Genomic DNA, 13,253 nt, shown 5'->3' on the forward strand with positions numbered 1-13,253 from the left:
CTACAAACACATAGCCTATTAGTTTTACAATTAGCCGCTACACATTAACTCACATGAACTCGGCACCATGATTAAAAACTACAATTTATACAGAGGGATCTGTTAGCAGAAAAGTCTTTTATAAACAAAATGTAAACAAATACGTTTGCTTTACAGAATTTTGTTGTTGTTGGGGGGGGGGTGCAGTTGTACAGCTCATTTCCTGCAGTTCCACACATTTTGCCATTACTTATGCCCCCTCTGGAGGTCAGGGCCCCTGGGCATGTGCCGTTCATGCCAGGTCGGTAAATCGGCCATGATTACTACATGTTTAGATAGCTGGATGGCATACTTTAAAATTATGTAACGTGAGCTAAACATAAAGAAAATAACATTTAAAAATATATAACATTTTCTTTATAATGTTGCTGTCCTCACCACATCAACAAATTCCATTCATTCTAATGTAGGATTGCTCGAACTAGGGAGAGCCAATATGGCCAACAGGTGGCTTCAAAGCCTCTCAATGGCCAATACATAGCATCAGCAATCCGGGGTTTATATACGTCATTGGTTCAATAGCTATTGACGGAGAAAACCGAATATCCAATGTAAAACTTATTTTACCTCGGTATAAAACGCGCGCCTTTACTGATACCAGTTCAATATCAACCCGAATTATGACGCTCTAACTTCTCTTGATGTTATTATGAAGGTGTTGGGAAAAACCAGTGCAGGACAACATGACTACCGTAGCATGTTATTGCTTTGTTACTAAACTGAAGCGCCAACTTTTTCAGCATCCCGATGCCGCCCCCGTTGGAGCACCTGATAGCCCACCGTTGCTTGTCCTGATTCGCGTATGCACAGCGGTTCAAATCAAATAACTGTTGCAAAATGAGCTCATGCATCTATTCTATCGCATTCGCATACAATGGAAGTTTCAATAAGAATAACATACATGTTCGAACTGATCTAAGAATTCGAAAATGCATACAAAACATATGAAAGAGAATTAATAACCTACTGTACAATAGCCTACCTTATATCAAACTGCGGAGAAAGTTTACTCGTGCCTTTGTCAGAATGTGATTATTTGTATTTCCATGCAGAATTCAGATAAGTGGGAAAGAGCCATGCCTTCGGACAATACTATTTTTTCTTGCGTGAGTTCTTGCGTTCTGGCATTCACCCTTCCACTCCAAAAGACACCTAAATGAAAACGGAGCCCCTCAAGCAGTGACATCATGAGTCTCCATAGCAATTTAAACTCCACCCATTTCAAAACGGAACTTACCTGTATAACTACCAATATCTCAGACAACACATTTTTGCTTTCTTATTTTAAGTTAAAATACAGGCAAGATATACACACATCGCCTATAGACAACTATGTTGCAGAAATAGGTATTAAGCTATTAGTTTTGTCTCTTTCTGACCCCACCCCCCACACACACAGCCACTATACCCCGATGGCTTTGTGCCCAGCTCTATTGTTTTGGCTATGAAGCCAGGTGACCACTCCCTTTTGTATCCTCTGAACCAACGCAAACACAAACAGAGAGGCCAGGTGAACCAAAGGTCTACTGAGATTCTACTGCTCCTTCCCCCATACCTTCTCCTCCTTGCCCCGGTTGCCCTAAGGGTGACACAGCAACCAACATTTTTCATTGTCTAAGGACTCTTAGGTTGTGTCCCAAATGGTACCCTATTCCTTTTATAGTGCACTACTTTTGCACTACTGGTCAAAAGGGCCGGCTCTGGTCAAAAGTAGTGAAATATATAGGGAATAGGGTGTCATTTGGGATGCAGACTCACTTTAACAATCTTTACTCTATACTTAAATCACACTGCTCTTACTGTGTTGGTAAAGAAAGGATTCTTATGATGAATCAATGGTTATTTATTGGTCATTATTATTAAGGAATGGCCAATGTGATAAGCAGCTAGTGGGAGCTAGATTGTGAAATAGTGAATGTGAACATCTTAGTCCTGTACTAAAAAGCTATTTAAATTGAGATTTTAAATTGACAATGGCTCTTAGTCCAAGACTAGCTTTAATCTGTGTCTGGGAAACCGGCCCTGTATGTGCCCAGATCTAATTCACCTCATTGAAAAGGAGCCTAAAGTTGACCTTTTCTACACCAGACAAAAAAAAAAAACAATCTTGGAGCAGTCTAAGGAGACAAAAATGTGACAACTAGATTTATGGAATGGATTTTAACCTATGGCAAAACAGGGAGAAATAGTTTTGCAATTGGACTGTCACCTGAACCAAATAAGAAAAATACCAAATTACTTAACAGTCCAGGGGCTCTATTTATGTGATTTTTATGCCTGTGAACCTCGTATTTAGAAACATTTAAAAAACATACATTTTTTCCACATTTAATTTCTTTTGATTAAAAATCAAGCACACCCTTCCCTCCTCTCAAGGAAGGCTGTTTTTTTTATTTTCAATCCTGCAAATAAAATAAAATATACTTAATCACCAAAGCATTATTAAAAGATCACACTTGGGAGCAGCAACACAGTGAGCGGACATTCCCTTTTTATCAATGTATGTAGGCTATTGTACATTATTAGCCAGCTCCGGTTATTAGTTTGGATGTGAGTAAAACAAACTTATTGTAGGCTATATGCCCATCATGGAACAAGAGAAGACATGATCCAGTGACACGTATTGAACTTATTTCCTATAACCATTGCTTGTTTTCCATTTAGTCTGATTAAAGAACAAACCCTTATAGGCTACCCTTGCCCTGCTCTATCAAAAGCTGGTTCTTCAGCAATGTCACTGGTGGTGCAGCCATCAGCTTGATTATAAATGATTCCCTTGAGGTGAAATATTCTATCAGAATAGAGTTAAAGGTATAAGCCACTAGCTAGGTTTCCATCCAATTGGTGCGAGATTTCCATGCAAATATTCTCAAATCTGCATAAAGAAAATATGCAAATTTGCTCACCAGTGGTATGCTCCACCAAACGGACTTGTTGCGGATAAAAAGCAGTGTGTGATGACATAGTACACATAAAAGTTACTTTTTCGCTTAAGTTTTCATGTAATGAATAACAATCTAAAGTTCAATGTGTTTCCATCGCATTCTCAACTCTACCAATAGTTTTGTTACAAAACCGGTGGCGTTAAAAGGCAAATGTGATTACTCTGGTCTTGGCACTTGCCTCTAGCCAACAGCTCGCAGATACAGTGCGTGTAGGCTACCTACATGACGAGATTATTATTATGGATAAGAGCAAGATTATTTGTATTTGTCAGATGGCGGCCAAGCATCGACCATCATGTCACTAGAATAAGACCCTCAACATTTGTTGGAAAGGAACATCAAGGCCATCACTGTGCACTTTCACCACCCTGTGAACTTCATCATTCAGAGCATTTTTGATCTGTAGCCTATTAAACTGTATGTTTTCCTGAGTTGTAGTGGGAGAATAATTGTGCGACTCAAAGTTTACTTCGATATGATGGTTATTATATCCCTATTTCAACATAAATGCATTTCTGCCGCCATTTCTTGCATAATACATTTTACAGACACACAAAGATCCCACCTACCATACTTTGTGTCGACATTTGGAAACCTTACCGACAAATTTGCTGTTTCCTTCAAGCCTGTCTTGACATTTTTTTAATTTATTCAACGTGTACTTCACTCGCATTAAAAGTTTGGCTGGAAACCTGGTTCATGAGGCAGATTATAAAAGCCAGTACCACCCTTGGAAACCTTTTGTCACATTTTTACAAAATTCCTTGACAAAAGTAGAGCAGTATGTTGAGTGAATAAAGCCCACAGAGAAATATCTCACATTGTTGCAGAGTGATTCAAGCTCCCATAGACCAAGGAAGTTAGACACTTAATAGAATGTTGTGGTGATGACTGAAGATATATAGTACCAGTCAAAAGTTTGAGCACACCTACTCATTCAAGGGTTTATGGTTTTTTTTTAATGACTATTTTCTACATTGTAGAATGTAGTAACCAAAAAAGTATTTAAAAAATCAAAACAGATTTTATATTTGAGATTCTTTAAAGGAGCCACCCTTTGCCTTGATGACAGCTTCTCTCAACCAGCTTCATTGGGTAGCCACCTGGAAGGCCTTTCAATTAAAAGTCTTAAAAGTACATTTGTGGAATTTCTTTCCTTCTTAATGCGTTTGATACACTCAGTTGTGTTGTGACAAGCTAGGGGTGGTATACAGTATATAGCCTTATTTGGTAAAATACCAAAACCATATTATGGCAAGAACAGCTCAAATAAGCAAAGAGAAATGACAGTCCATCATTACTTTAAGAAATCAAGGTCAGTCAATCTGGAACATTTGAAGAACTTTGTTTCTTCAAGTGAAGTCGCAAAAACTACCAAGCGATATGATTCGGCGCATGTGACAAATAACATTGGATTTGATTTCAATTTGATTTGATGAAACTGGCTCTCATGAGGACCGCCACAGGAAAGGAAGACGCATAATTACCTCTGCTGCAGAGGATAAGTTTAAGTAACAGACACACCTCAACATCAACTGTCAAGAGGAGACTGTGTGAATCGGGCCTTAATGGTCAAATTGCTGCAAAGAAACCACTACTAAAGGACACCAATAAGAAGAAAAGACTTGCTTGGGCCAAGAAACACGAGCAATGGACATTAGACCGGTGGGTCCAAATTAGAGATCTTTGGTTCCAACCACCGTGTGTCATCGTGAGACGCAGTTGGTGAACGGATGATATCTGCATGTGTGGTTTCCACCGTAAAGCATGGAGGAGGTGTGATGGTGTGGGGATGCTTTGCTGGTGACAATGGCAATGATTTATTTATAATTCAAGGCACACTTAACCAGCATGGCTACCACAGCATTCTGCAGCGATACCCCATCCCATTGTGCTTAGTGGGACTATCATTTGTTTTTCAACAGGATAATGACCCAGTACACCTCCAGGCTGTGTAAGGGCTATTTGACCAAGAAGGAGAGTGATGGAGTGCTGCATCAGATGACCTGGCCTCCACAATCACCCAACCTCAACCCAATTGAGATGGGTTGCGATGTGTTGGACCGCAGAATGAAGGAAAAGCAGCCAGCAAGTGCTCAGTAAATGTGGGAACTCCTTCAAGACTGTTGGAAAAGCATTCCAGGTGAAGCTAGTTGAGAGAATGCCAAGAGTGTTCAAAGCTGTCAACAAGGCAAAAGGTGGCTACTTTGAAGAATCTAAAATATATTTGTGTTTGTTTAACCCTTTTTTGGTTACTACATGATTCCATATGCGTTATTTCATAGTTTTGATGTCTTCACGATTATTCAACAATGTAGGAAATAGTCAAAGAAAAACCCTTGAATGAGTAGGTGTGTGCAAACATTTGACTGGTACTGTACAGTATGGTGATATTGTGACATGATGCTCGGAGAGGATAAGAAAAATTACACAATACATCCAAGGTGAAAGGACAGTAAAAGACTGACAGGAAAGGTGGGAGGGGAGAGTGTGCTAGAATAGCAGTAGGTCGGATTCAAACCACTAGACCAGCCCAAACCAGTAGACCATGTAAGTCAAAATATGTAATGAAGTAGTCCACTGCCACTAACCTGTTCGTCACTAACCTGTTCCCGGAGCCTCTCCTGGTGGCCCATGATGGCCGAGGCGTGGTGAGGGTACTTCTGCTTCAGGTGCTCCAGGAAGGCTTCCCTCTTTTTGTCCATGTCTGAGGGCTGCATGGCCAGGATCTCTTGTGAGCTGCGCGCCCCCCCTAACGTGTGCCTGCGGGGGACGGTGCGGCTGCCGTTGCCTTTGGGGTCCTGGGCCCGGGTGGGGGTCCCATTCGGGGGACCCTGCCTGCTGCTCAGCTGCTCAGAGTCCTCAGGGGAGGTCACCTTTAGGTTGCTTTTGGTTTGCTCTGGAGAGAGAGGGCAAGGGTTCGGGTGAATATACAGGTACAGGATCACTATTCCATTGGTGTGTGTGCAGGGTTTCTCCTTGCACAAAAATGGGCTTTAGGTGGAGGGTGTGGCGGTGGGCGGGGTAGTGGGCGTTTTTACATGTATGGCCCGCCCAATAATTTACTACACAGGAAAACACAGCGTGTGTGTGTGTGTCCTTAGGTGCATAGTTAAACTTTGAAGGCACACATGACTATAAAACTATAGTCTGAGTCAGAGACCTAACCACAAACACCAGTGGACCAGCCAGACTGGGAAAGATCCAGTCTCCGTGCTCTAACTTAATTACTACATAATCATAATGACATTTTCCCAAACCAAAAGGGAAAGAGACCAGGGAAAAGGGAATTGGTGCAGATACACACAACCTGTAAAAAACATTATCAGGGGACTACTGAATGATCCCACTGTAGCCATTGAGACATTATGGCTATTATGAAATGTCAGTCTAGACATAAAAGAATGCATCTACAGATCAGACCTGGGTTCAAATACTATTTGAAATCATGTAAAATGCTTTATCTGGGCTTGATTGAGCTTGCCTGGGGCAATGGAACCAATAGAATAGTTTCAAAATGGCAAACCCCACCCATTTGGCACTCCAGGTAGGCTAAAGTAAACGCTAAAAGTGTTTAAAATATTTGAAGTAGTATTTGAACCCAGGTTTGCCAGAGATACTGGAGCTAAATCGATAAACCTACTGCCTTTGGTAAAACCTACACACCTACTGGATCTAAACCAGGGACTGGATGACGTGCTCTAGTCAAGCTTAAACTCTGCCCCATGACATCACAGGGTAGGTACTCTCTCCGATGTCATTTATCATTTATCTATTGTGCAGGTTATTTACCTTACAGTAAACCCTCGGGCGATACTTTCAAAATGAACCCGAACGGACATGTATTGACATAAACAAGGGAGAGCAGTGATCTTGTTTGGTATACTCGGTTCTATTTCCGATTCTCCAACTGAAAAGAGCATCAGTTCTCTCCTGAATGATAGCTCCCCCAAAAAAATAGTAGCTTGTTAGGCATCCAAGAACACCATGAGCGGCATTGTGATGTTACCTAATCATTTATCTGAGAGAATGTTCTAGAAATTTAGACAAAGGAAAAATACATTTGCATGAAGCATCATCAGATCATAAAGTGGGATATTGATATTTTCCAGGATAGGAACATCCTTATAACAATTCAGTACTGCAGACTAGTCCCAAAATAGCACCCTATTCCCTAGATAGTGCACTACCCTGGTCAAAAGTAGTGCACTATAAAGGAAATAGGACGGCATTTAGGATGCAGGCGCCCACCTCATCACACATTGTTTATCTCAGTGATCTGAACTTCAGATTGAATATGACAAAAATAACATCAGTGATGAAAACATTAAACTGAAGCAGCTGTTCACTTTAAACTCTCCTCACTTTCAAAAGCCTGGGCAAACGTTCAAAATCTGTCTGGGAGAGAGAGAATGTTATCCAGAGAATCTGTTTGTATATACAGACGGTTGGGAAATGGCATCCTCACAGTGAACAGAAGTCGCTGACTAAAGCCATTCGTAATGTCAAAGTCAGTGTTTTCAGGAGGAAATGGCATTCCTTCCATTAACATCCTTTAGGATGTTTTAATAACTTACTCACGGCAGCCATCTTGACTTGGAATAACATCATTCTCTCGACTGTCAACTTTGATACAACGTGAAATTACAGCAAAAACAGAAACTGTATCTCTAATGAAAAACAAATATTGTAACTCCATTCAACTCCGTTACAACAAATTAATTTATACTTTTAATTACCCATTACAGTATATCTACATGATCTTCAATCTTAAAATACTAAAGGGAGAATGAGAAGCATTTCCTTCCGTTCAACAGTCTTTCATCTTGGCATAAATCAATCCCCTGGGACTGAGCCTAAACACTACAGATCAATGGGGGAAACATTTTGGCTCGGGCTGGGCAGTGGTTGCATCCCAAATGATACCATATATATATATATATATACACTCTTTCTAGTGCACTACTTTTGAATACTACTTCACTACTTTTTATAGTGCACTATATAGGATGCCATTTGGGACGCATCCAGTGTGCTTCTGACAGTCAGGGGCTTGCGGTGAGACTGAAAGCTATCCCATGGATCCGCGTGCTGACACATACTCTTTTAACCCCGAGCCGCAACTCTTCCAGGCTGTTGGTTCTGCGTAGGGCTGGGGCATGAAGCACAGGTGAGGAGGAGGAGGAGAGGAAGAGGGGAGCGGTGGAGTGTGAAAACACAGGGAGAGAGTAGTGAGGCAGGTCTGATCTGTTGCCTTGTTTTCTCTCGACGGCAGGTACGGCCATGACGTGTACCTTTCAAAGGCTAATGGTGAAAAATAAGGGTCTGTCTATGGCTAGGGATGTTACTTCAGGATTTGTCTCTCTCTAGGTCAAGCACGGCGGAGGAGATTATAAAGTGGGCATTTCAACAGATGGTTTTCACTGCTTCCCGGTTTAAAGGAGGAATCTGGGATTGGTACATCAACAAAATAACGTGTCAAGGCGTTGTTGAATCCCAGGTTGCCCCTTTTTAAGTGGAAAAGTTGACCTTCGTTTTTTCAATTAGGAAATTCTGAGACAGCATTGTAAAGTGGTGCTTGATCGGTTTAATGTGAATACAAGCGAAACCATTATTTTCTGTTCATCTGTTCATAGATACTTGAGACGGGAGATACTTCAGGCTTTTACAAATGGGGCCACATCGCGTAGGCGTTGCAAAGGCCGCATGTTTTGAGATGTTGGGAGTGCACGGGAAATCTTTCCTCCTACCAGCTCTCTCAACAACAATGTCTACCATCTCCAAGCTGTGGCAGTCATGTGAAAAGCGTCCAACAACCGTGTTTCCATTCCTGCTGTCTTATGTGTCCTAACTCTCCAAATAAAAGTACATGGGTGTGACTCCAACGTGACATTCACTCCGCTTTGCACCCACACAGAAGTGTTTCTAGTGTTTCCAGTCTGTAAACCACTGTCACTCAGTGTGAACACATAAAGATAATGAACTGACAACATGGATAGGAAACGTATTCACATGGAGATTTCCACCTACACAACTAACAGTCAACTCTGTCTAGACCAAGACTGAAAAACAGCCTCTATCTCTAGGCCATCAGACTGTTGAACAGGCATCGCTAGCCAGTGCCCAGTACTCTGCCCTGAACCTTGAGACTAATGCCCCATGTATTTAGAGTCATTGAATGCTGGTCACTTCATATTCTGTTTATATACTGTTGTTTACTCACTGTGTATGTATGTACTGTGTACTCAACATAGCTCAATATACCTGCTACTGAACATACCATTTTCTTTTCCAAATTAAATCATGTGTATACAGACCACATATTTATATTCTGGATTCTCACACATGCTCACTCTAATATACACGACATGACCAAAACTATGTGGATACATGTTTCACTGGAACTAATGGGCCTCGCTCGAACCATGAAAAACAGCCCCAGACTATAATTCCTCCTCCGCCAAACATTACAGTTGGCACTATGCATTGGGGCAGGTAGCGATCTCCTGTCATCCCCCCCGAACCCAGATGTTTTTCTGTCGGACTGCCAGATCGTGGAGCGTGATTCATCATTCCAGAGAACGCTTTTCCACTGCTCCAGGGGCAGCTCTTGCAGGACAGAAATTTGACGAACTGACTTGTTGGAAAGGTGGCATCCTATGACGGTGCCACGTTGAAAGTCAATGAGCTCTTCAGTAAGGCCATTCTACAGGCAATGTTTGTCCATGGAGATTGCATGGCTGTGTGCTCGATTCTATAACCCTGTCAGCAACGGGTGTGGCTGAAATCATTTGAAGAGGGTATCCACATACTTGTATACATACTGTAATTACATTCTGGATTCTCACACATGCTCACTCTAATATATCTACATAGATAGTTATTTCTTGATTTCTTGTTTAGATTTTTTTATATATATATATTTTTTTATTTACATTGCATTTGCAAAAAAAGAATTCGCTGCACCTGCTAGAACACCTTTAAATCTGTGTACATGACCAATACACTTTGATTCAAGATCAGTTAACCACTGTGAATGGGTGTAATGTAGCTAGGAACATAGCAGCAAGCACTGCCACAGGACAGCTAATGAAAGATATCCCGCCAGCCTAACACCTCCTGTAGTTAAGTGTAGCCGCATGGCTGATGTACTTACGGGCCTATTTTTAACCCTCAAACAATTTCTAACTGACTAAGCTACTGTATGCATCAGAAACGTTCAAATCAGCCACTTCCCTGCAGATTCTCTTTCAGTTTCAGGTTCCTTACCTTCCACAAGACTTGAACATTCTAGAATAGAATAGAATACCTCGTCCTCTCCTATCTCTTCAGTTCCTCCTCTCCCTTCTTCCATTTTAAACCCAGGAGTAACAAACTGGGTGTGAGGAAAACGGGTTAGCAGAAATAGAGGAACAACACAGGCTACTGTTGACTTCCAAATAGTTCCAAACTGTCGACTTCCAGACAAGGCTCACATGAAAAAGAGGCTTGAGATCCACTAAGAGCCAGAAAGGTGACCAGTAGGGATTTAGGAAACAAACAACATTCCAGGACACAGCACGAACAGCAAGCACCGCTTCTCTGCCTCAGGCCAACTACCCACTGACTGACTGCCTGCCTGCCTGCCTGAGGTTGTGTAAGGTTTGGTGTGTGTGCATTTGTATGTTAGAGGGAGAGAGTAAACATGTGTGTAAGTTGCCTCCTCTGATATCGTTCCAGTTAGAGAGTGGGCCCCAGACCAACAGGTGTCTGACCCACTCTCACTCACTCACACACGCACGTGCCCGTGCCCGTACACACACACACACACACACACACACACACACACACACACACACACACACACACACACACACACACACACACACACACACACACACACACACACACACACACACACACACACACACACACACACACACACACACACACACACACACACACACACACACACACACCGCACTCTCTGGTCTTTGTTGTCAGTAAGCCGTTTCTCCTGACCTGACCTCATAGGGAGCCCTCACAGAGACAGGCTTGTGTCCAAAGTACTGCACTCTAAAGGGAATAGGGTGCCACTTAGAAGCAACCAGCCATGTGTCATAACCTACTTCTGGAATATAGCTAGTTTACATTCATCACACAAGGCTCTCAACTTATCTTTGCTCAGCGGCTTATTAAGTCATCAGCTGCCATGAAAGTTGTTTTGTGAGTAACTTATGCATAGCATAACAAAAGCTGACCTGCTCTATCATAAGGGTTATGTGAATCGAAAATAACCATCACATAAATCTCCATATTTATATTTGTCAAAATGTGTGACTGTACTATTGACTTGAAACATATGTTTGCTGTACTGTACATGACTGCAAACATATTCCAGACATGTTGGGACCCTCTGCGTGTCGAACAGGAACCGATTACTTGTTTGTTGTCTGACATTTTGTATTTCCTCCTCAGTTTCAACATCTTTACAGCAAACGTGAAGACATCAATGCACAGTTTGTGGGCCATGTAATTGAAAGTGGAGGGGTCAGCACATGACCAAACATAGTTGAGTCAGAAGAGACATAATGTCATAAGGTCTCCATAAACATATGGAGAGAAGTGGAACTCCCACCCACTTACCCCCCCAGACAGCCATCAAACCATTGACCCGGAATCCCTACAGCCTAGTATAAACATGGCATGCCGCTACCCCTGAACCAGTCAGTTTTCGCTTCTTAAATTCCAAACACTCAACCAACCTGTCTCCCTACTCTTCCTCTGAACAAATAGACGGATAAAAAATATTACCCAGCAAGAGGTGGCGAAATATACAGACAGGTTCCGAATCCCCATAGTATATAATGTACATTGGTACCTATCACCTTAAACCACCCAAACAAATCAGTTTCCGCTACTCAAATTCCCAAAAAAGAAAACCTGCCATATAACCCTACATTATACTCACTCTCTCAAAGGCCCTAGTGTGAACACCCAGATGGGAAATGACCTTGTATCCCGAGAGGTAACAAAAGGGAAATGTGTCGATATGGAATCTAAAGAATTTCCTCTCTCCCATTTGCCAGTTTTAAGTAAATGATAGTCTTGGTCAAAAGATGACATGCAACATTTCTGCTGGGTGACACTGTGGGACTTGTTAAGGGTAAGGTCCTTTGCGTTGTTGTCTCCCCTTACTCAATGTTAATCTGGTCCCAAATGGCACCATGCTCTCTATAATGTGCACTGTTTGACCAGGGCCCATAGGGCCCCTGGTTAAAAGTAGTGAACTATATAGGGAATATGGTGCCATTTGGGACCATTGCTTAGTCATTTACGGAGGAATGTGCAAACAACAGCAAAGTCCACACAGTGCGTAACTACGTCCACAACAGTCTACAGACATGTACTCCCCTGTTGATATGGGGAGAAACAATATCCATTCTTCTGTGTTGAAAATGTTCAGCGTAAGAGCTGGAATATCAGATGTGGTCATTTCGAAAAACCCAATCCGAAGGTACATATGTGGATGTTTTTCTATATACCCTTTTGGATGAGAGACCTCGCTCTGATGGACACATGCACGCTAGTGTGCTCGCCCACACGTGATCCATACGGGCCATGTTTCACTCCCTTGCCTGTTGCAATAGACTCACTCCCTTAGCGCATAAAGGTTCATTGTATTCTCGGGAGTCGTATGAGTCCAGACCATCTGATTCATGCCATGTCCTTCGCTGGAACTCGTTGCCTTCCTCATACCCATCAGCTGCCTATAAAATGTGCTCTGCCAACCCGCCAGGGCTGAACAAGATGAACAAGATGGGCAGTAGGCTATGCGTGTGTCCCAAATGACACTCTATTCCCTGCATATCGCACCACTTTTTTTTTGCAAAAAGGCTTTGATGAAAAGTAGTGCACTATATACGGAATAGGGTGCCATTTGGACGCGTCTAGACTTGACAGTTCATGCAGCTTTTGTATTCTGATCATGGAGTTCTGATCACGTCATGTGTCTCCACTTACATATACCGTGTCCACATTGTGTCCGGATTCCCTTTTCCCGCGCTATATTACAATGCCAGTATGCATTCTGTAAATGGTGGAACAGGCTAAATCTGATTATAACACTGATTATAACCACAACTTGATGGCAGTACCAACTACTGTAGCTAACAAGCCAGCTAACTTCTGTAACTAGCCAGCTTGCTAGCAAAGCTAAAGGGATTGCATAAATGTAGCCGAACAATTGTAATTATTATCTAAATAACATTCCTCAATGTGGTCTTCGTA

General features: G+C 42.1%; 1 protein-coding gene across 1 annotated transcript in view; it reads right to left on the reverse strand.

Moving 5' to 3' along the window:
• si:ch211-285f17.1 (sickle tail protein homolog) overlaps positions 1-13,253 on the reverse strand; it is a 187,465-nt gene that overhangs the window by 72,524 nt on the left and 101,688 nt on the right. Inside the window, exon 2 of the mRNA XM_046356220.1 lies at positions 5,591-5,883. Coding sequence (XP_046212176.1) covers positions 5,591-5,883 — 293 coding nt within the window. The remainder of the gene's footprint in view (positions 1-5,590; positions 5,884-13,253) is intronic.

The sequence above is a fragment of the Oncorhynchus gorbuscha genome, linkage group LG07 (genome assembly GCF_021184085.1).
Source record: "Oncorhynchus gorbuscha isolate QuinsamMale2020 ecotype Even-year linkage group LG07, OgorEven_v1.0, whole genome shotgun sequence".
In the NCBI taxonomy this organism is placed as follows: domain Eukaryota; kingdom Metazoa; phylum Chordata; class Actinopteri; order Salmoniformes; family Salmonidae; genus Oncorhynchus; species Oncorhynchus gorbuscha.